The sequence below is a fragment of the Delphinus delphis genome, chromosome 14 (genome assembly GCF_949987515.2).
Source record: "Delphinus delphis chromosome 14, mDelDel1.2, whole genome shotgun sequence".
In the NCBI taxonomy this organism is placed as follows: Eukaryota; Metazoa; Chordata; class Mammalia; order Artiodactyla; family Delphinidae; genus Delphinus; species Delphinus delphis.
In genome coordinates this window covers 82,022,845-82,045,743 of record NC_082696.1, presented here as the reverse complement: position 1 = coordinate 82,045,743, position 22,899 = coordinate 82,022,845, and the positions used below count along the sequence as shown (strand labels likewise).

Genomic DNA, 22,899 nt, shown 5'->3' with positions numbered 1-22,899 from the left:
ACTTAAACTAAGGGAACAGAGATGAGACAAAATAAAGGAAGGCTATGAGACTCTGGGGATTCTACAGGACAGGGTGATAGTTATTTAGCTGAGAACATGCTTTATCTTTCAAGAAAACCCAAGAACGACCCCAAAGGCAATTCAGTTATCACCAGGGCTGCCACTTCTACTGCCCCAAGGGGGCAAGGCTGTTTCCTCCTCAACTTCAGAGGACAGGGTACCTCCCGCCCTCCACTCAGCTTTAGCTGCCAGGGAGCTGCTGCAGAGTCAAGAGGGCAGGACCCACACCCAGAATCAAGGGGGCGGGCGGGGCCACTGCCTAGGGCCATGGCAGTGACCTGCCCCTCAGGGGCCTGCAGGGCAGAGCACCCATCCAAGATGCTTAGTCTTGAGCCTTAAGGTCGGAGGGAATTTGCCTTGCTAGGTTTTGAACCTGCTTGGCTCCCATCGCTTTTTCTTTCCGATTTCTCCCTTTTAGAATGGAAATGCCTATCCTATGCCTGTCCCACCTTGTATCTTGGAAGCACATAACTTGTCCAGTTGCACAGGGTCACTGCTGGGGAAGAATTCTGACTCAGGAGGAATCAGTCTCACCCATACCGGATCTAGATGATGTTTAGATGAGACTTAGGACTCCGACTGGATGCTGGGTTAAGACTTTGGGGGCTTGTTGGGATGAAGTAAATGCATTTTTTCTGTGAGAAGAACATGAATTCTGGAGGGCCAGAGAACAGAGTGTAGACTGAACTTGCCCTCACAAAATTAATGCTGAAGCCCGAACCCCCAACGGGATGGTATTTGGATACAGGGCCTTCAGGGAGGTAATTAAAGTTAAATGAGGTCATAACGGTGGGACCCTAGCCCAACGGGATTGGTGACCCTACAAGAAGAAGAGGAGACCCTGGAGATACTCTCTCCACCGTGAAGCACAGAGGAAAGACCAGGTGAGGACACAGTGAGAATGACACCGTCCCTGAGCCAGGAGGGGAGTCCTCACCAGAAAGCAAACTTGCCCACACCCTAATCAGGACTTCAAGCCTCTACAACTGTGAGGAGATAAACACCTGCTGTTCACAGCAGTGTGAGCAGACTAATACAGGTGACCCTTGAACAATACGGGGGTTAGTGGCACCAACCCTCCACGCAGTCATAGCTCTGAGCATGGACTTACACTCGGCCCCCCAGACATGGTCCCACCACGTCCACAGTTCCTCAGCACCCACACACTCCACCAATCATGTCGTACTGTAGTGTTCACTGCTGAAAAACACCCACGTGTAAGTGGGCCTGCACAGTTCAAACCCATGCTGTTCAGGGGTGAAGCATACATTACACCTGCTGTGCATCTTTATTCTAGTGTGCTGACCAACTTCCACGCCATCAAATTTTGATTCCAAGATTACTTCCTCTTATGTCTTACCTGATTCTGCAAGGCAGAACCTGCTACTCCCCATCAACACCTGGCGTCTATCTCTTATTAGAGCCCTTAAATATTGTAACTCAGGTTATCTATTTGCATCTCTCCCCATGTGAACCTTGAGGACAAACATCACGACCCTCCAACCTTATTCCCAAGACTACCCAACCCACAGGAGTTCCAAGTGTTAGCTGCATGAATTAGTTAAACCTAGACCACGTTTTTGCCATAAAATTATGTTTTATCAGAAAAAAATACATCACTTAACAAAAACTAGAAGTGTGTCACCTTCAAGAAAGTTTCAGGAAATGCAGTCAATCAGTTAACCTAACTGCATCTCATTCAAATACTCACACATGGTAACCAAACACTACTTGTCTTTTAGTCGCAAACTTCTGGCTTGTGAAATAGAGGAGTCCACACACTCTCCCCTACGTCAGTGTCCTGGGCAGATGCCTTCACCTCAAATACGGAGAAGAAAATAAAGGCGATCAGAGAAGAAGTCCTTCATTTGCCCGCCAAACCTCTGCACCTGCCTGGAACTCTTTCCATTCTTGTCACTCTCAGAACCACAGAGAAAACGTCCTTCCCCCCTGACCGGAGCCTCCCACTGCCTGAGCGCTTTGGACGCCCTTCCTGCTCTCGTTATCCCCTGACAGCCAACGCCATCAACTCCACCAAAACAGGGTCCCGGTACTAAGAAAGGCAGGAGGCGACACAGGGAGCACCGCACAGCAGTCATTTAGCTTACTGCCACAGGACAAAGCTCATTTTCTTCATTGGATGTTGCTACTGGAAAAGAGCAGAGACTAAAACTTGAGTTTCCTAATGCCTGACCCAGCGGCTGACTCCGAATCTCCTCCTGAACATGCCTAAGACTCAGCCACGAACCAAGCTGAGCCTCTCATGTTCCCTCTCCCAACCGGCTCCTCCTGCAGATTTGCCTGTGATGATAACGTCACCCTTCCTGTGTAGTCAAGGATTCGGCCTTGCCCCAAAACGAGGTCTGACTTTTACCCATGATTCTGGGATGTCATCCGTGTCATACGTGATGGGAGTGTCTGTGTTTAGGACAGGGGATGGCCACACTCAACCTTAGGTGGTGGCCAGAAAGACCAACATGTGGTTTAGGGTGGGCTTTGGGTCAGTGGCATCAGTGGGGGCTGATATAACCAGGCGGGCGATCAGTCACTCAGACACACCTGCGTGAGAGGGTCTCAATAAAAACGCCAAGCACCAAGGCTCACGTGAGCCTCCCTGGCTGTCAATACAAGCATTCCTCCAGCTTTTTGAAAGTCCACTTTATACCACTTCACTTTTACTAAAGACCTACATTAGCACCTATTTTCACTAACCAAAAGAAATCCGAAGGATCGTCACTTTTATGAAAAAGGCCAAAAGCAAAGACAACGTCAGTGCTGGTTCTGGAGTGAGCTGCTCCAGACGCGGTGTGCAGTGCGCCCAGAGCAGAGAGCGCGGCCCCGCCAAGCTCCTTCCCGGGGACCACATTCAGCATCTCAGCATCGGCCACCACAGCTCTGACCTTGTCTGTGGGCATCTGTGCTTTACCCGATTTATCTTGTGTGTCCGTGAGCCAGATGTGTCCTAAGGTAATTGCTTCTTCCCTTTACGCCTTCTCAGCTCAGGAAAGGTTTCAAAGGAACCGTCTACTTTTGGATGGCAGGGGAAACCTGTACTCCACGCACGTCGTCATACATGGAAGCCAGAAGGGGAATGTGTCCTGAGGACAACACACGCTTCACATCTGGAATCTTCCCAGACTCTGTCCTATGCATGTCTTAAAAGGTTGATTTTAGTCTGTATTCTTTACCTGTAATAGATGGTAACCATGAATATAACTGCTTTTGGTGAGTTCTGTGAGTCCCTCCAGAGAATTATCAAAGCTGAGGGTGGTTTTAGGAACTCCCCAAAGCTTGCGGGTGGTTTCAAAAGTAAGAGAAGTGCCTCTCGGACTCTGCAGCTGGGCTAACTCCAGGTGCATCCTCCATCCCCTTCTCTCTCGTACCCCCGCCCCGTACCTGACCTACCAGAAGATCCTGCCGGCTCTCTCTCCAGAAGACAGGCAGGATCCAATCACTGCTGCTGCCATCCTGTCTTGCCTGGGTTACTGAGCAGACCTCATGTCTCCTGCCTTACCCCCCGCAAAGTCAACCCTCAAAACACCACCGGGAGATCTCTGCAAAATGTCGATCATGTCACTCCACGACCAGAGCCCCAGAACAGCTTCCCACTCCTCGAGAATCAAGGCCAGAGTCCCGGCAACGGCCCCTGATGCCCCGCTCAGCTCGGCAGCTCTGGCCCCTCTACCCGCACCTTCAGCTACTCCCGCCTCCGCCCCTCCACTCCATCCGCCCTGCTTTCCTCACTTTGTCTCGAACGTGCCAGACGCTCTCCTGCCTCGGGGCTTTCCAGCTGCTTTTGCTCTGACTGCAACGCTCTTCCCTCCACATGTGTTCACGGCTCCTGCACCTCCTTCAAGCGTCTTCTCGCCCCACCTTCTCAGCAGCGCCTTCCCCGAAAATGTCACGCCCCCAACACAGGCTATTTCCTTCGTCCGCTCCCCTAACCCCTACTGAGCGCACGGCCCGTGAGAAGAAGGAACTGTCTTTTCTATTAATCGCTGTTTCCCCAGCGCCTTGTACAGTATCTGGGACACAGTAAGTATTTGGAAAATAAGTGAATATTTTATTATTCAAAATATCTGGTCAAACCGTCACTTCTCGTTATTAGTGGATTCGCAAGGAGCTGTTTGCTTCACTTTTAATATACTGCTTCTAAATAAATAAATATCATGTAGACAATCAGTTAAAGCTTATTAAAATCATACAAAATGTAAACTCTCTAGGACTGAAGATGATTTTCCATGCAAAGAACCAACAAATTTCAGAAGAATCTTCAGGTACCCTTTTGTCTGGGAGATATTCTGGCTGTTGTAAAGATCTGTGGTTTTACTGGCGGTTCCCAGTCATGTTCCAAGTCAGGAGCTGGCCAACTACTGACGACCCATGTTTGTAAAGTTTTACTGGCACTCAGTCACGTCCTTTGGTTTATGTATTGCCTGTGATTAGAGCTACAGGAAGAGTTGAGCAGTGCCACATGGACCCCTAACCTGAAATATTTACTATCTACCCTTTAAGAAAAGTTTGCTGATCTCTATTTAGATTTACAGATAAGGGAACTGAACACTGACAAAGCAAATTCACCTAACTATATCTGGCTTAATTTAAAAAGCCAAAAAAGACTTTTAAAAATATATTTAAGAGCTAAAATAAATAGCAAAACCACTAAAATGTGTCCTTTCAGCAAGTACGCTTTTTCATGACATATCAAGGCAAGAAAGGGACCTAAAAATATACTTTGACTATAGAACATGTGCATTCTAAGAACTCCTGGAACTACAAAAAGTTACTGACCAATTTTATTCCCACCACAAATTGTATTTGACAATTTTTTTTTACTTATTGAAAATTCTGAGACCAAATTACAAGCAGAAACTTTAAAAAACTTAGTAGCACCTCATATATTTCCTAACATAAAAAACAAAATTATCAAGATCTATTTTAACAAAGATAAATGTCTTCCATTAACAGGGACAAATGTTTTCCAAAAAGAAAACTTTAAATGTATAAAAAATGTGCAAAATTTTATTGCCATTACTTTATAAAAACTTAAGGAAGAAGAATTAAGAACGAACTCATTGACAAAGTTTAATTCAAAGATTTAAAGACTGATGCATCAAACCTGAAAAGATATCCAGACAAGGATTTTTCATCAAAGTGTTGTTTATAAAAATGGAAAAACTGCTAACATCATAAGAATCAAAGTAGTCATCACTAGAAGATCAAATAAATTGTTGTATCCTAAGAAGGAAATGCAATACAGACAACATTGATGGATATACATTCACTATACTGAAGAGATGTCAACCAGTGGATTACCAAGAATCCCATAAAATATAATCACATTTCTGTAAAATTACAACATGGAAGGTTATGTGGGAGAAGGGGCTTTCCGCACATATCTGAGCACATAAAAAATGTCTAGACAGAACACTGTAGAAAAAAGGGTTAATTATGGTTACTGTTTGTTGGTGATATAAAAGGTAGTTTGTTCTTTTTTTTTAGATTCTCTTAATCTTCTGTCCTAGACTTTTATGAATGAGTCCTTATTATTATTATTATTGTTAAAATAATGCTATTTCCATTTTCAGGAAAACAAAAATCAAGACTTACCCAACTAAAAGAAGTAGTGCACAAATCACAGCAAATCCAAAAGTATACTTGAATGCCGTTTTAATTTGCTAGATGTCAAGGGAGAAAAAATATTCCGTTTAGTAAGACTTTTAAAATATAAAATATTCTCGGCTATAGCGTAACAGCACTTTCATATCCTATGCACATTTATATTCAACTGTGTAAAGCTCCCCTTGTTGAAAAAGAAATCTTAAAATTTAAAGAAAAACAATGTATGTATCACATCTTAAGTATCTATCAAACTACACTAGATTTTTTAAATCTTTTCAATGGTTAGACCTCGTGAAAAGCAGAACACCTAAAGCATAATTAACTCTCCAGTGGGAGAATTAATAGTAATTAATTTACTTTAGTAAAATTACCACAATATTTAATAAAATATTTCTCAAAACAGGGAGCATTCAGAATCCACAATGCCCCTACCCCAATTCACCAAAATGGGTTAAGTAATAATTACAATACATATTTAATTTACATATGTTTGTATGTATAGATCATATATAAAACAAACATATACTTATGTATACTTATTATATAAGATCCCACATGCCACAAGGCATGGCCAAAAAATAATAAATAAATAAATAAAATAAATGTCACGAGAGGGATGATGGTATCATTTAAAAAAAAAGGAAATTAACTTTATGCTTAAATGATGAATTCTTATTCACAAATACCTAAAGTAAAGGTAAGGAGGGTCAACCAAAAGGGATGGGGAAGATGTGCTTTAGAAGAAGTGAAGAGAAGAGAAGAGAAAGCATTTATCTCATTCAGTTTTCAACAGTAAACTGGTGACCAGCCACTTTACCTTACATACCTTGGGTTTTCAAATGTAGAGTTACATAGTATCTGCAAACAATAATTCGACTTTCTTTATAAATATCTCAGCATAGTATTTTTTTTCTCTAACAAATTGCACTGATTACCACTCTGGAAATCATTTAAAATACTGTTGAAGTACTTTGCTCATGATCTTAATGCAAATGCTTTAAGGTTTTAATAAACAGGGCTATGCATAATGCTGGCTTTTGAGTGAATATATTTGTGTATTTAAATACAAAAAAAAAAACAACAAGGTATAAAACAAACTCCTATAACTCAATAAAAAGACAAAAGAAATTGATTCCTTTTCTGCTGCTTTTTTCCCCTGAAATCAGAAATAAAGCGTTCGATTTTCGCAAATACGCTTCAACATACAATTTCTTCAAGGACCTATTAAATCACTATTTACTAACAGATGTGCCGATTCTAAACCACCACTGCAACCTAGAGACAGGCCCAACTCAGCTATACTGCATTAATGTACTTTTAAGATGCTCCTGAATTCTATCTGCTAATGTTTTAGTGAAGATTTTTCTACCAAGACTTAAGTGACCTTGATCTGCAGTTTTGGGCGTGCACGTGTGCTCTACTAATCAGGTTCCTGTATCGGTGTTACCATGGACTGGTAAGACCAGTCTGCAAATGTTCCTCCTTTATGCCCTAGAACTGGGGTCAGCACACTACATCCTGTGGGTCACACGCAGCCCCCTCCTACTTCACATCACACTCGCTGAGTCCTGTCTCTGGCTACTTTCACACTATGATCACAGAGCTGAGTGGCTGAGATAAGAGTCTGTACGGCCTACAAAGCCTAAGATATTTACAACCTGAGCTTTTACAGAAACAAGCCTGCTGACCCCTGCTCTAGAACTGCTCTAAAACGACAGTCACAAGTCCCATGTGGTTCCTGAGCGCCTGGAATATGGCTGGCTGGAACTGGCATGTGCTGTAAGTGTAAAATGCACTCTAGATTTCAAAGACAGTGTGATAAAATGTAATGTCTCATTACTAACAAGTTTTTGACTATTTGCAATAATAATGCTTGCAACATAGTACATTAAATACAATGTGTCATGAGAAATAATTTCAACTGCTCTTTCTACTTATTTTCATGTGGCTACCAGAAAATTTAAAATTTCACACGTGGATTACATTATATTTCTATTAGACAACACTGCTCTAGAATAAATTCAAAGTCACATCACTCTCTGAAAAAGAAGGAAATAATCTTTCCCCCCTAAACTGAGATCTCTAAATTAAAGCTACTCACAGTGCATTTACCAGTATCATCATCATCCTTTTCTTCATAGTAGAAGTAGACAAAAGGGATCCAGAAGAACACACAGAATAATATAACAGAATATAAGGCTGTGGAAAGAAAGAAGCTGAGTTAAAATAAAACACATGAACTTAATAACTGTTTCATACATGTACACACACACACACACACACACACACACACACACACACACACTCCCCCCATCTGATCCCTAGAACCGTAACTCTATACGTATATGTAATATCCAAAATCAGCCTTTTCTGACCCCCATTCCAAGAAATCAACACCACTATTAACATAACAAATCATAATTCAAGTTAACTATGGGGCAATTTTTAGCAATAATCATGATGGTAATTGTGCCGATAAATTGTGGCAGCTAACATCTCAGGTCTCACTATGTACTCACCAGTGGTTAAGAACTTTCTGTGAACCATCTCATTTAAATAAACTTTAACTTTTGTCTTCCTTCCACCTTAATACTGAGTACAGCTGACACATTTGCCAGTCACTCAAGTTAAAGAAACAACTATAATTGATGCTAAATTTTTGACACAAATAATTTCCCTAATCTAAGTTTAAAATATGCAGTGTTATGAAACTGATCTTATAAGAAATCAAGATAGAGAAAAAGTAAGAACAGTAAGACCAGATTCAAAGTTAACTAATATGAATTTCTATTTATCTGCTTTAAAATAACGTTAGATTTGAGATACTTTCAACCAGTAGTCAATCAAAATATTTCTTTTAATTCAATACAGAACTTAAAATTTGAACAGCAAACGATACAGTATTTAAAATAAAAACAACATAAACAACTTTTTGAGACTTAACAAACCTACCTAAGAAACCTGGCCTTAAAACCTTCTGTGTATTTACATTTATTTGCATATACGTAAGTTCAAGGAAAATAGTGACAACATAATTATATAAAGCAACCACAGGATGATAATCATTATACTCCTTTATTTAAAAAAAAGTATTTGTTAGTAATGTATAATAAACCCCAAATTACTTACTCTCTTGGAAGGAACGACTGTATGAGTTACATTGTTTTTAAACATGATCTAAATACTTGCTAGCACCATCTATCTGGAGGCCACTTACGAAACAGCCCCCACTAGCTGCAACACAGTTAAAAAAAACCCCTCAGAACAGGGCCCTAAATAACTGACAGGAAAATCAGAGTTAATTTATACTGACCAATCACAAAATGACTGTCAGCATACTGAATTTTGGCACTACAGATATTCAGTGAAATTTATGCAATCTTTTAATATTATAAAAAACTAATAATGACAGTAAATCTTTAAGGGTAATGAATATTGGTGTTTCTACTACAAACCAGAGAGTAGTCAGTATTAACATTTCTATTACAAATCTAAGAGCTGGTGGAAATAAACAAGTACTGAAAGAAGTAACCAAAGTAAGTATTCTAAAAGCTTCAAAAAATTAAACATAAAGGGAAAGTACTATAAATCACCCTAAACACCGTACCAATATTATGACTGAAATAATCAAATAATCTGTACAGAAGAGGAAAAACCCTAAATTAGGACAACAGAGTATAGTGGGCTGACAACCACATGCCAAAAACTTCGATAAACTGACAGATGCAGTAAGGTTTGGCTTCAGCCTCAGTACATCATTTGTGTCTACTACTTGGTGGCCTAGGCCTTCACACAGCCAAAGAGCCTAGTGACTATTTCATAAGCACTCCTGGTATTCCTGAACTTGTGTGATCAATGACCTTGCAAATGCCTAAGTTACCATGATACTCATTTAGCAGAACAAGGTATAAAATTAACTCCTATAAATAAAATACAAATAACCCACTTTTAAAAGTAGACAAAAGACAGATACTTCATCACAGAAGATATACAAAATGGCCAATAAGCACTTTTAACAGGTGCTCATCATCATTAGTCATCAGGAAGATGCAAATTAAACCTGTAATGAGATACTACAGACCCACTAGGATGGCTAAAATTAAACTGACAATACCAAGTGTTACCAAGAATGCAGAACAACAGACATTCCCTTACTTTGCTAGAGGGAGTGTAAAACAGCATAACACTGTAGAAAACTGTTCAGTAGTTTCTTACCAAGTTAAACATATACCTACCATATGACTGAACAATTCTATTCCGCCAGCAATGAAGTGCAGCAACATATGCAAAGTCCTTCTGACCAGAGAAGCCTGCCTGAGTTGCAGAGTCCAGGGCTCTTACTGGGGACTTAGAATATAGGCACATTTGCCTGAGTGACCAGCTATGATGACCATATACAGACCCCGAGAAGGAAAGCAAGTAGTCACCATAAATCATGCACACAAACAAGCTAAACAAGTTGGACTGTGTGGTTCCATGCCGCATTCAGCTATACAGAACCATTTAGCAATTAGTAACATTAGGGAACATCCAAGGGCCAGGCGTTGGTCAAGTGTCAGCCACACAAGCAGGTCCTCCTAAAGATATGTGAGAATTAAACAATATCGGGTCTGATTCACAACAAGAAAGTTGATGGCAACATTACTAACAGCGATCAAAAACTGGAATCGATCCAAATGTCCACCAACAGGTGAACGGATACACTGAGTGGTACAGTCACACAAATGACTACTGTACAGCAATAAGAAAGAATAAACTATGAACGCATGTGATGAGGATGAACCTCAGACCTTAAACTGAATAACAGCAGCACAGACACAAGAATACATCTTCTACGGTTGAACTTAAGGAAGTTCGAGAACTAGCAAAACCAAAAAAGTGGTTGGGGCAGCTCCTGACTATAAAGAGACACGAGGATGTAGAGCAACCAAAAATCTCCTATGTTGCTGGTAGGAAAATCCAGAAAAGCCAATTCCTAGGAACCAACACCTGGAGGAAGGAAGTGGGGAAGACACAATTCTGAAGAGATGCTTAACATCCCCTCAGCCTGGCACTGCTCTAAGTCTCTCTTCCCCTGACACCACATTCTAAGCTACCTTCTGCTTATCTGACTGTTCTTTCTCAGTGTCCTTCAGAAAGATTTCTTCCTTTAGCCTGTAAATGTTAAATTGTAAAGAAGGAATTAAATTAACATTTTTATGTGTTTCGGATCAGTTCTAATGCCAAGTTGGACTTATATCAATATATCTGTAAATGGGAAAAAAAATGCTGCTACCACTATCATCAAACAGAGAAATTGCTTCGTTTAAAGCTCTACTTCAGCCTCACGGGCTTCCTCCCTGCAGAGCCTGGGAGCGACAGCCCTCCCCTCGCACCTGACTGGGCCTCTGGGGTAAGGAGGCGCTACACAAAAGGAAATCTGAGGCACAGAGAGCTACACTGCCTGGTCCAAGATCACAGAACTACTGTGTGGCTGACAGGGTCTCGGTGCTCCAGCTGGGTGTCAGGTCTGAGCCTCCGAGGTGGGACAGGCGAGTCTAGGTATTGGAGCACTGGAGACCTCCCAGCCCCAAGTGATATCAATCGGCGAGAGCTCTCCCAGAGATCTCCATCTCAACGCTAAGACCCAGCTCCACTCAACGACCAGCAAGCTCCAGTACTGCACACCCCCTGCCAAACAGCTAGCAAGACAGGAACACAACCCCACCCATTAGCAGAGAGGCTGCCTAAAATCATATTAAGTTCACAGACACCCCAAAATACACCACCAGACACAGTCCTGCCCACCAGAAAGACAAGATCCAGCCTCATCCATCAGAACACAGGCACCAGTCCCCTCCACCAGGAAGCCTACACAACCCACTGAACCAACCTAAACCACTGGGGACAGACACCCAAAACAGGAACTACGAACCTGCAGCCTGCGAAAAAGAGACCCCAAACACAGTAACTTAAGCAAAATGAGAACACAGAGAAACACACAGCAGATGAAGGAGCAAGGTAAAAACCCACCAGACCAAACAATGAAGAGGAAATTGGTAGCCTACCTGAAAAAGAATTCAGAGTAATGATAATAAAGATGATCCAGGGCTTCCCTGGTGGCCCAGTGGTTGAGAGTTCACCTGCCGATGCAGGGGACGCGGGTTCATGCCCCGGTCCGGGAAGATCCCACATGTCGCGGAGCGGCTGGGCCCGTGAGCCATGGCCGCTGAGCCTGTGTGTCCGGAGCCTGTGCTCCGCAACGGGAGAGGCCACAACAGTGAGAGGCCCGCGTACCGCAAAAAAAAAAAAAAAAGGATAATCCAAAATCTTGGAAAGAGAATGGAGAAAATACAAGAAACGTTGAACAAGGACCTAGAAAACCTAAAGAGCAAACAATGATGAACAGCACAATAAATGAAATTTAAAATTCTCTACAAGGAAATCAATAGCAAAATAACTGAGGCAAAACAACGGATAAGAGACCTGGAAGAAAAAATGGTGGAAATAACTACCACAGAGGAGAATAAAGAAAAAAGAATGAAAAGAATTAAGTAGAGTCTCAGAGACCTCTGGGACAACATTAAACGCACCAACAATTGAATTACAGGGGTCCTAGAACAAGAAGAGGAAAAGAAAGGGACTGAGAAAATATTTGAAGAGATTATACTGGAAGACTTCCCTAATATGGGAAAGGAAACAGTCAATCAAGTCCAGGAAGCGCACAGAGTCCCACACAGGATAAATCCAAGGAAAAACACACCAAGACACATATTAATCAAACTATCAAGCATAAAATACAACGAAAAAATATTAAAAGCAGCAAGGGAAAAAAACCAAATAACATAACCCATAAGTTTAACAGCTGATCTTTCAGCAGAAACTCTGCAGGCCAGAAGGGACTAGCAGGACATATTTAAAGTGATGAAAGGGAAAAACCTACAACTAAGATTACTCGATCCAGCAATGATCTCATTCAGATTTGACAGAGAAATTAAAACCTTTACAGACAAGCAAAAGCTAAGAGAATTCAGCACCACCAAACCAGCTTTGCAACAAATGCTAAAGGAACTTCTCTAGACAAAAAACACAAGAGAAGGGAAAGACCTACAAAAACAAACCCAAAACAATTAAGAAAATGGTAATGGGAACATACATATCGATAATTACCTTAAATTTAAGTGGATAAAATGATCCAACCAAAAGATACAGACTGGCTAAATGGATACAAAAACAAGACCCATATATATGCTGTCTACAAGAGACCCACTTCAGACCTAGGGACACACAGAGACTGAAAGTGAAGAGATAGAAAAAGATATTCCATGGAAATGGAAATCAAAAGAAAGCTGGAGTAGCAATTCTCATATCAGACAAAATAGACTTTAAAACAAAGACTATTACAAGAGACAAAAAAGGACACTACATAATGATCAAGGGATCAATCCAAGAAGAAGATATAACAATTGTAAATACTTGAACCCAACAGAGGAGCACCTCAATACATAAGGCAAATGCTAACAGCCATAAAAGGGGAAATCGACAGTAACACATTCATCACAGGGGACTTTAACACCCCATTTTCACCAATGGACAGATCAACAAAAATGAAAATAAATAAGGAAACACAAGCTTTAAATGACACATTAAACAAGATGGACCTAGTTGATATTTATAGGACATTCCATCCAAAAACAACAAAACACACTTTCTGCTCAAGTGCTCACGGAACATTTCTCCAGGATAGATCATATCTTGGGTCACAAATCAAGCCTTGGAAAATTTAACAAAATTCAAATCATATCAAGTATCTTTTCTGACCACAACGTTTTGAGACTAGATATCAATTATAGGAAATCTATAAAAAATACAAGCACATGGAGGCTAAACAATACTCTACTACATAACCAAGAGATCACTGAAGAAATCAAAGAGGAAATTAAAAACTACCTAGAAACCAATGACAATGAAAACACGAAAACCGAAAACCTATGGGATGTAGCAAAAGCAGTTCTAAGAGGGAAGTTTATAGCAACACAATCCTACCTCAAGAAACAAGAAACATCTCAAATAAACAACCTAACCTTAGACCTAAAGCAACTAGAGAAAGAATTAAAAAAAAACGAAAGTTAGCAGAAGGAAAGAAATCATAAAGATCAGATCAGAAATAAATGAAAAAGAAATAAGGAAACAATAGCAAAGATCAATAAAACTAAAAGCTGGTTCTCTGAGAAGATAAACAAAATTGATAAACCATTAGCCAGACTCATCAAGAAAAAAGGAAGACTCAAATCAACAGAATTAGAAAGGCAAAAGGAAAAGTAACAACTGACACTGCAGAAATACAAAAGATCATGAGAGATTATTACAAGCAACTATATGCCAATACAATGGACAACCTGGAAGAAATGGACAAATTCTCAGAAAAGCACAACCTTCCGAGACTGAACCAGGAAGAAACAGAAAATATAAACAGACCAATCACAAGCACTGAAATTGAAACTGTGATTAAAAATCTTCCAGCAAACAAAAGCCCAGGACCAGATGGCTTCACAGGCGAATTCTATCAAACATTTAGAGGAGAGCTAACACTTATCCTTCTCAAACTCTTCCAAAATATAGCAGAGGGAGGAACACTCCCAAGCTCATTCTACGAGGCCACCATCACACTGATACCAAAGCCAGACAAAGATGTCACAAAAAAAGAAAACTCCAGTCCAATACCACTGATGAACATAGATGCCAAAAATCCTCAACAAAATACTAGCAAACAGAATCCAACAGCACATTAAAGGATCATACACAATGATCAAGTGGGGTTTATCCCAGGAATGCAAGGATTCTTCAATATACTCAAATCAATCAATATGAAACACCATATTAACAAAATGAAGGATAAAAACCATATGGTAATCTCAATAGATGCAGAAAAAGCTTTCGACAAAATTCAACACCCACTGATGATAAAAACCCTCCAGAAAGTAGGCACAGAGGGAACTTACCTCAACATAATGAAGGCCACATATGACAAACCCACAGCCAACATCGTTCTCAATGATGAAACACTGAAACCATTTCCACTAAGATCAGGAGCAAGACAAGGTTGCCCACTCTCACCATTATTACTGAACACAGTTTTGGAAGTTTTAGCCAAAGCAATCAGAGAAGAAAAAGAAATAAAAGGAATCCACGTGGGAAAAGAAGAAGTAAAGCTGTCACTGTTTGCAGATGACATGATACTATACATAGAGAATCCTAAAGATGCTACCAGAAAACTACCAGGACTAATCAATGAATTAGGTAAAGTAGCAGGATACAAAATTAATGCACAGAAGTCTCTGGCATTCCTACACACTAATGATGAAAAATCTGAAAGAGAAATTAAGGAAACACTCCCAGTTACCACTGCAACAAAAAGAATGAAATACCTAGGAATAAACCTACCTAAGGAGACAAAAGACCTGTATGCAAAAAACTATAAGACACTGATGAAAGAAATTAAACATGATACCAACATGATGGAGAGATATACCATGCTCTTGAATTGGAAGAATCAACATTGTGAAAATGACTATACTACCCAAAACAATCTACAGATTCCATGCAATCCCTGTCAAACTACCAATGGCATTTTTCACAGAACTAGAGCAAAAAATTTCACAATTTGTATGGAAACACAAAAGACCCTGAAGAGCCAAAGCAATCTTGAGAAAGAAAAGCGGAGCTGGAGGAATCAGGCTCCCTGACTTCAGACTACACTACAAAGCTACAATAAGCAAGAGAGTATGGTACTGGCACAAAAACAGAAATATAGATCAGTGGAACAGGACAGAAAGCCTGGAGATACACCCATGCACATATGGTCACTTTACCTTTGATAAAGGAGGCAAGAATATACAATGGAGAAAAGACAGCCTCTTCAATAAGTGGTGCTGGGAAAACCAGACAGCTACATGTAAAAGAATGAAATTAGAACACTCCCTAACACCATACACAAAAATAAACACAAAATGGATTAAAGACCTAAATGTAAGACCAGACACTATAAAACTCTTCGAGGAAAACATAGGCAGAACACTCTATGACATAAGTCACAGCAAATTCCTTTTTGACCCAGTTCCTAGAGAAATGGAAATAAAAACAAAAAAAAAACAAATGGGACCTAATGAAACTTCAAAGCTTTTGCAAAGCAAAGGAAACCATAAACAAGACCAAAAGACAACCCTCAGAATGGGAGAGAATACTTGCAAACGAAGCAACGGACAAAGGATTAATCTCCAAAATACACAAAGAGCTCACAGAGCTCAATATCAAAAACACAAACAACCCAATTAAACAATGGGCGGAAGACCTAAATAGACATTTCACCAAAGACATACAGATGGCCAAGACGCACATGAAAATCTGCTCAACAGGGCTTCCCTGGTGGCACAGTGGTTGAGGGTCCACCTGCTAATGCAGGGGACGCGGGTTCGTGCCCCGGTCCGGGAAGATCCCACATGCCGTGGAGTGGCTGGGCCCGTGAGCCATGGCCGCTGAGCCTGCGCGTCCGGAGCCTGTGCTCCGCAACAGGAGAGGCCGCAACAGTGAGAGGCCCGCGTACCGCAAAAAAAAAAAAAAGCTGCTCAACATCACTAACTATTAGAGAAATGCAAATCAAAACTATGAGGTATCACCTCACACCGGTCAGAATGGCCATCATCAAAAAAACCACAAACAATAAATACTGGAGAGGGTGTGGAGAAAAGGGAACCCTCTTGCACTGTTGATGGGAATGTAAATTGATACAGCCATTATGGAGAACAGTATGGAGGTTCCTTAAAAAACTGAAAAAAGAACTACCATATGACCCAGCAATCCCATTACTGGGCATATACCCTGAGAAAACCATAATTCACAAAGAGACATGTACCACAATGTTCACTGCAGCACTATTTACAATAGCCAGGACATGGAACCAACCTAAGTGTCCATCGAGAGATGGATGGATAAAGAAGATGTGGCACATATATACAATGGAATATTACTCAGCCATAAAAAGAAATGAAATTGAGTTATTTGTAGTGAGGTGGATGGACCTAGAGTCTGTCATACAGAGTGAAGTAAGTCAGAAAGAGAAAAACGAATACCATATGCTAACACATACATATGGAATCTAAAAAAAGGAAAATGGCTCTGAAGAACCTAGAGGCAGGACAGGAATAAAGACGCAGAAGTAGAGAATGGACTTGAGGACACGGGGAGGGGGAAGGGTAAGCTGGGACAAAGTGAGAGAGTGGCATGGACTTACATACACTACCAAATGTAAAATAGGTAGCTAGTGGGAAGCAGCCACATAGCACAGGGAGATCAGCTTGGTGCTTTGTGACCACCTAGAGGAGTGGGATAGGGATGGTGGGAGGGAGACGCAAGAGAGAGGAGATATGGGGATATATGTATACTGGTAGCTGATTCACTTTGTTATACAGCAGAAACTAACACAACAACGTAAAGCAATTATAGTCCAATAAAGATGTTAAAAAAATAAAAACACTGTTCCATGCAAAAAAAAATACAAATAATAAAATTCTACTTCAAACTGATAGCTATTTTCAAAGTAAAATTATTGTTAACTCCAACAGGGATGACACTCATATCCTGATGTCTTTATATTTACTGGTAAATGTTTTTGTTAAAAGACTGCTACCAGCACGTTAAAGATAAACAGACTACTTTGTTTAATAGTCCCACTAACATCAAGAAAACAGACTAAGAAAAAAATTTTAAACCTCACGTCCAAAAGAAAGGAAAAAAAAAGAAAAAAGAAACACACACACAAAAAACAAAGAAAAATAAATAAGTTTAAAAAACCTCATGCCCAGAGAAATTGGCAAAAATTAAACTCATAAAACAAGTTATTTTTTTAAAACGAAACTAAAAAAACAAGTGCACAGAAAGCCAACAACTCTCAAAAGGCCACAGACAAAAACTGTAGCAAAGAATACATGATAATTCTTATGATTTTTGAAATATATGCAAAGCAAACAATCTACCTTTTCAAAACTGCATAATTAAAACTCACATAAGAATAAATTAGACTTAAGATAAATTAGACTTAAGTCATACATCAATTTATCTTAAGTCAACATAAGATAAATTAGACTTCTGAATTTTTAGACATTCTTTATCCCTCCCAACTACCAGTGAAAACACTAAAACAAAGAATAACTTAGTCAATATTGTAATAGTATAGTTAATCATTACAAAGCATTTTGTTCTAGAGGGTCAAAGCATAAAGATATTCTGGGAACTCTAAAAGCCTTCTAGAATTATCCCATTGTCCCAGCTGAAACAATCTGGGGTCAAGGCCGCTAGCTGCATACACAATACTCATTTTCCTTTCAGCTCCCATTGCCTTTTTTGTCTTTCTCCCTTCCTTTGACATTCTGCCTAAAATGGACACATCATAGCTTAACTCCAGCTACTCTCTTGGACTTTGTGGTGACCTTAAAGTAGAAATCAGGTACTAAGGATGGAGAGCAGAGAGGAAAGGAGCTAGCTTAGGCGCCTCCTGATGATGCCTTACCAGCCTTGGATAGCCTCTCTCCAGACTTATTGTATGTAAGACCGAAAAACCACTATACTATTTAAGCCATGCATTTCCAATCTGTTCACAGCAGCCAGGTGTAATTTCTGAGAGAGAATTTTGTAGGAGAAATGGGGGACCCCAAACATTCACTCCTGAGCCATCCTGAGTGCCTGGTGGTGCTGTGAGGGGTGAGTGGAATAGATCTCAATTTGTTTTTGCCACTGAACATGGCAGCATCATGAGGTGCCACAGAGTCCCCTGGGTTCAAGATATACTTCTCCTTCCCTCCTTCCCCTAATAATCAACACCAGTCCCTCCAGCTGATACAGTAACTATTATACCCTGTTCACTCAGTGGAATAAGGAGACCAAAATGGTCAGGTGGAAATCACACCTCCTAATTCAATGAAATCGTTGTTTCATCCCTGCTGGATGTACTCCCATATGGCTGGTAAGAATTCTAAATCAGAGGAGCTCAGCTGCAAGGTGAAAAGCAAAAATTTTGTGAATGGTTCATTAGGAATATTAGTACAAAGTGCCATGCTCACTTCTACCCCTTAGTCACCAGTCACATGTAAACAGATTATGGGAGAAAAGAACCATATGGTAAGTGCTCAGTGGTTCACAGCATTCTCTAACACACAGAAAGAGCACTTCTCAATTCATTTTGGGAAGCTAGCAGAGTCTTGATACTCAAACCTGATGAGAATAAGATAAAGGAAAATTACAGACCAGTTTCACCTCTGAATCAATTTTTAAAAGAATCCTAAACGAGACAGCAGCAATCAAATCCAGCAGAAGATTTAAAAACAAACCCAAAAAGCCACCGTTATGACCAATCTGGGTTTATCCTAGGAACGCAAAGTTGGTTTAAGAGCAATTTATCCATGTAACACATCACTTGGAGGAACTAAAACCAAAAAACTTCATATGATTATCTCCCCTGACAAATGTATTCAATTCAACAAACATCTACTGAGTACTTTCCAGGCATCATTCTAGGGGGTCACAGACATGGTTAAATCAAAACTCAGAGTTCCCTACTCTCACATCGCTTAATTCTACTGGGAAAAAGAGAGAATATTTAGAATCACTGTACGAACCACTCAGAGTATGTTAAAAAATTTCTTGTATCAGTAAGAAAAATACAACCCAACTGCGAAAAGGTACTTGAAGCAGAAAACTGAAAAAGCCAATAAATCTTAAAAGACATGCAACTTCATTTCCAAATAAGTGAAATGCAAATTAGTGAACGATCATTTCACACTCGCCAGACTGGCAAAAACTAAAAATACATGGTGATGTCAAAGTTCAGGGTATAGCAACTAGAAGGCTATATCCTCCTAACAAGACTTTAAACTGGTACATTTAGAAAAATGATCTGTCATTATTTAGAATGTTGAAGATGAACATAACTTATGACCCACCGACTCCAATATATGTATATATTTTGCACACATGCAATAAGAAATGTGTACAAACAGGTTCATTGCACAATTTTTAATAGCAAATATCCAAATGTCCAGACTGACCAACATGCAGTACACAGTCATACACAACGAAAATAAACTACGCTTTATGCAATAACATGTTTGAATTCCCCGAACATGTGGTTGAATGAAAGCAAGCAAGTAATTTCATATAAAGTTCAAAAAATGTAAAACTAAGGACACAGGATGGTAACACTATAAGGCAGGCAAGGAATTAACACAGACAATTTAAGTAGTGGTGATTTCTAAGGGGGTTGGGGAGGAGATGGTGTCAGGGAAAGGCACACAGGGAACTTCAAAATGCTGACTTCAAACCTCAAACTTTGCATGCTTAATAAATACTTTGCAAGTATAAAAGTACTTTGTGTTGAGTAAATATCAAGATTGTCAACATTTACAAGACAGCTGTGGTGGGCAGCCTCTAAAATGCTCCTGATGAGGCCAGCACTTCCAATATTCATGCCCTGCCTTTCAGTGTGGGCTGGACCAGTAAATCACTGCTGATAAGATAGTATGACAAAAGGGGGGCAACAAGTTACTGAAAGACTGGTTTCCAGCTTGCTCGCAGGCCTGTTGTGAACTGTTCTATGTTAGGTGCACGTGGCCAGGAACTGACACTGCTGAGGACACACAGACAAGACCTGAGGCCGCCCATGCCCACGAAGGGGAGCTCGGGAGCCAGGTCCCCCCTAGCGGAGCCTTGAGACACTGCTTCTGGACTCCTGACCCACAGAAATGGTGACACAATGTTTGTTGTTTTCAACTGCTAAATTTGGGGGTAATTTGTTACGTGACAATAGATAACTAGTACCACTGCTGACAGTAGAGCAAAATGATTAAAACATTCTGGTGGATGATCTGACAGTATAGAACTTGGAGAATAAAATCGTTTCCAGGTTTTAATTTAGAATATGTCATCTGAAGAACAGTCGTTTTACCTTAAGGACTATTTTCGTTGGTTGCTTCCTCTCTCTATGGTATTTATTTCAAGGTTTACGCTGCAATGCCATTTTTATAACAAGAAATTGTTAAACTACATGGTCAGAGGAAAGGCTGAGCAATTTATAGTGTAACTCACAGTTGCGTGGCAATTAATGATAACTAGACTGTTATCATTAACTGTTGACTCCAAAGTTATACATAGAAATATTAGCTGAAATAACAGTACATAAAAGACATAATGCAAATTAGCATTACTACCTGACTATTCTTGAAAGCCATGTTGTGTGATATACAAAGAATCACATTCCAATTTATAAACCTTAGTACTTCATAGCTTTTCAGCCTCATTTTTGTCCACCTGTAAATTAAGATAAGATTCCAACTCTAGAAAATAAAAAGAAATCATAATAATGCAAGTCCCCTCAAGTTTTAAGTCATAATACTAGCAGCTATCCTGTGCTGACAGCCTGTCGTATATCCAGCTCTGTGCTACTCTTGACTGACGTTTGCCCATTAAATATTTTTCCCAACAACTTTGTAATACAATTTACATATCACAAGATGCACGAATTGTAGATCTACAATTCAATGATTTTTAGTAAATGTATACTGTTGGGTAACTATCACCACGATTCATTCTGAGAACATTTCCATTACCTCAGACAGGCTGCTCTGTGCCAGTTTGCAAATAATCCCACTCCAACCCCCAGTCTGAGGCAACCCCTGATCTGCTTTCTGTCTCTAGAGATTTGCCCTTTCTGGACATTTCATACAGATGTAATTACACAAGATGCAGTCTTTCGTCTCCGGCTTCTTTCACTAAGCACAGGGGTTGGGAGATTTTTCTCTGCAAACGGTCAGATCATATTTTCAGCTTTGCAGCCTATACATCCCTGTCACAACCACTCAACTCTGATGTTAGAGCATGAAAGTAGCCACAGACAACAGGTAAACAAATTGGCATCTAGATTTAGGGGCCCGTGGGCCAAGCCACAAGTTGCTGATCTCTGACTCAGATTGCTGAACACGCATCCCATTGTATGGACAGAACACATTTCACTTAAATATTCATCAGCTGTCAAACATGTGGATTCTTTCCAGTTCTGTGCTATTACGAAAAAAGCTGCTGTGGTATTTGCATACATCTTCATGTGGACATTATGTTCAGCTGGATCATACAGTAAGTTTAACTTTTTAGCAAAGCTGAAGACTGCTTTCCAACGTAATGCACCATCTTACATTCCCAACAGCAGCGTTTGAACTCTCCAGTTTCTCCGATCTGTCAATACTTGGATAGTGTCTGGTTTTTATTACAGCCATTATGGACTGAATGTTTGTACACCCCAAAATGTACAGGTTAGAGCCCTAACCTCCAGTGTGATGGTATTTGGAGGTGGGACCTCTGGTAGGTAATTAGGTTTAGATGATGTCATGAGTGGGACCCCCATGACATGATTCGGGTCCTCAGGATAAAGGGAAGAGAAGCCAGATCTCTCTCTCTCCCCGTCCCTCTGCCACGTGAGGACACAGCAAGAGGGCAGCCCTCTGCAAGCGAAGAGAGGAACTGAATCTGCTGGCACCTTGATCTTACACTTCCCAGTCTCTACAACCATGAGACATACGTGTCTGTTGTTTAAGTCACCCAGCCTGCGGTATTCTGTAATAGCAGCCTAAGCTGACACATTCTGGTGGCTGTGCAGCAGTATCTCACTGGGGATTTAATCTACATTTCCCTAATGATTAACAATGTTGTACATCTTTTTATGTGCTTACAAGCAATTTAGAGATGGTTGATTTTTTTAAATAAATTTATTTATTTATTTTTGGCTGCACTGGGTTTTTGTTGCTGCGCGTGGGCTTTCTCTAGTTGCAGTGCGCGTGCTTCTCATTGTGTGGCTTCTCCTACTGCAGAGCACAGGCTCTAGGCTCGCAGGCTTCAGTAGTTGTGGCACATGGGCTCAGTAGTTGTGGCTGGCGGGCTCTAGAGCGCAGGCTCAGTAGTTGCAGCACACGGGCTTAGTTGCTCCGTGGCATGTGGGATCTTCCCAGACCAGGGCTTGAACCCATGTCCCCTGCATTGGCAGGCGGATTCTTAACCACCGTGCCACCAGGGAAGTCCCTAGAGATTGTTATTGATGAAGGTATGCTCAAATATTTTGCTCATTTTTTAACTGTATACTTAGTGACTGGTAATAACTGTTTATACATTCTGAATACAAGCCCTTTATGAGATACATGA

The 22,899-nt window shown here is 40.4% G+C and overlaps 1 protein-coding gene across 1 annotated transcript in view; it reads right to left on the bottom strand.

Annotated features, from left to right (window-relative positions):
* Positions 1-22,899, bottom strand: part of LMBRD1 (LMBR1 domain containing 1) — a 116,489-nt gene that overhangs the window by 69,426 nt on the left and 24,164 nt on the right. The window contains exons 4-5 of the mRNA XM_060030407.2: positions 7,784-7,881; positions 5,671-5,738 (exon numbers count right to left, since the gene is read on the bottom strand). Of these exons, the coding sequence (XP_059886390.1) occupies positions 5,671-5,738; positions 7,784-7,881 (166 nt within the window). The remainder of the gene's footprint in view (positions 1-5,670; positions 5,739-7,783; positions 7,882-22,899) is intronic.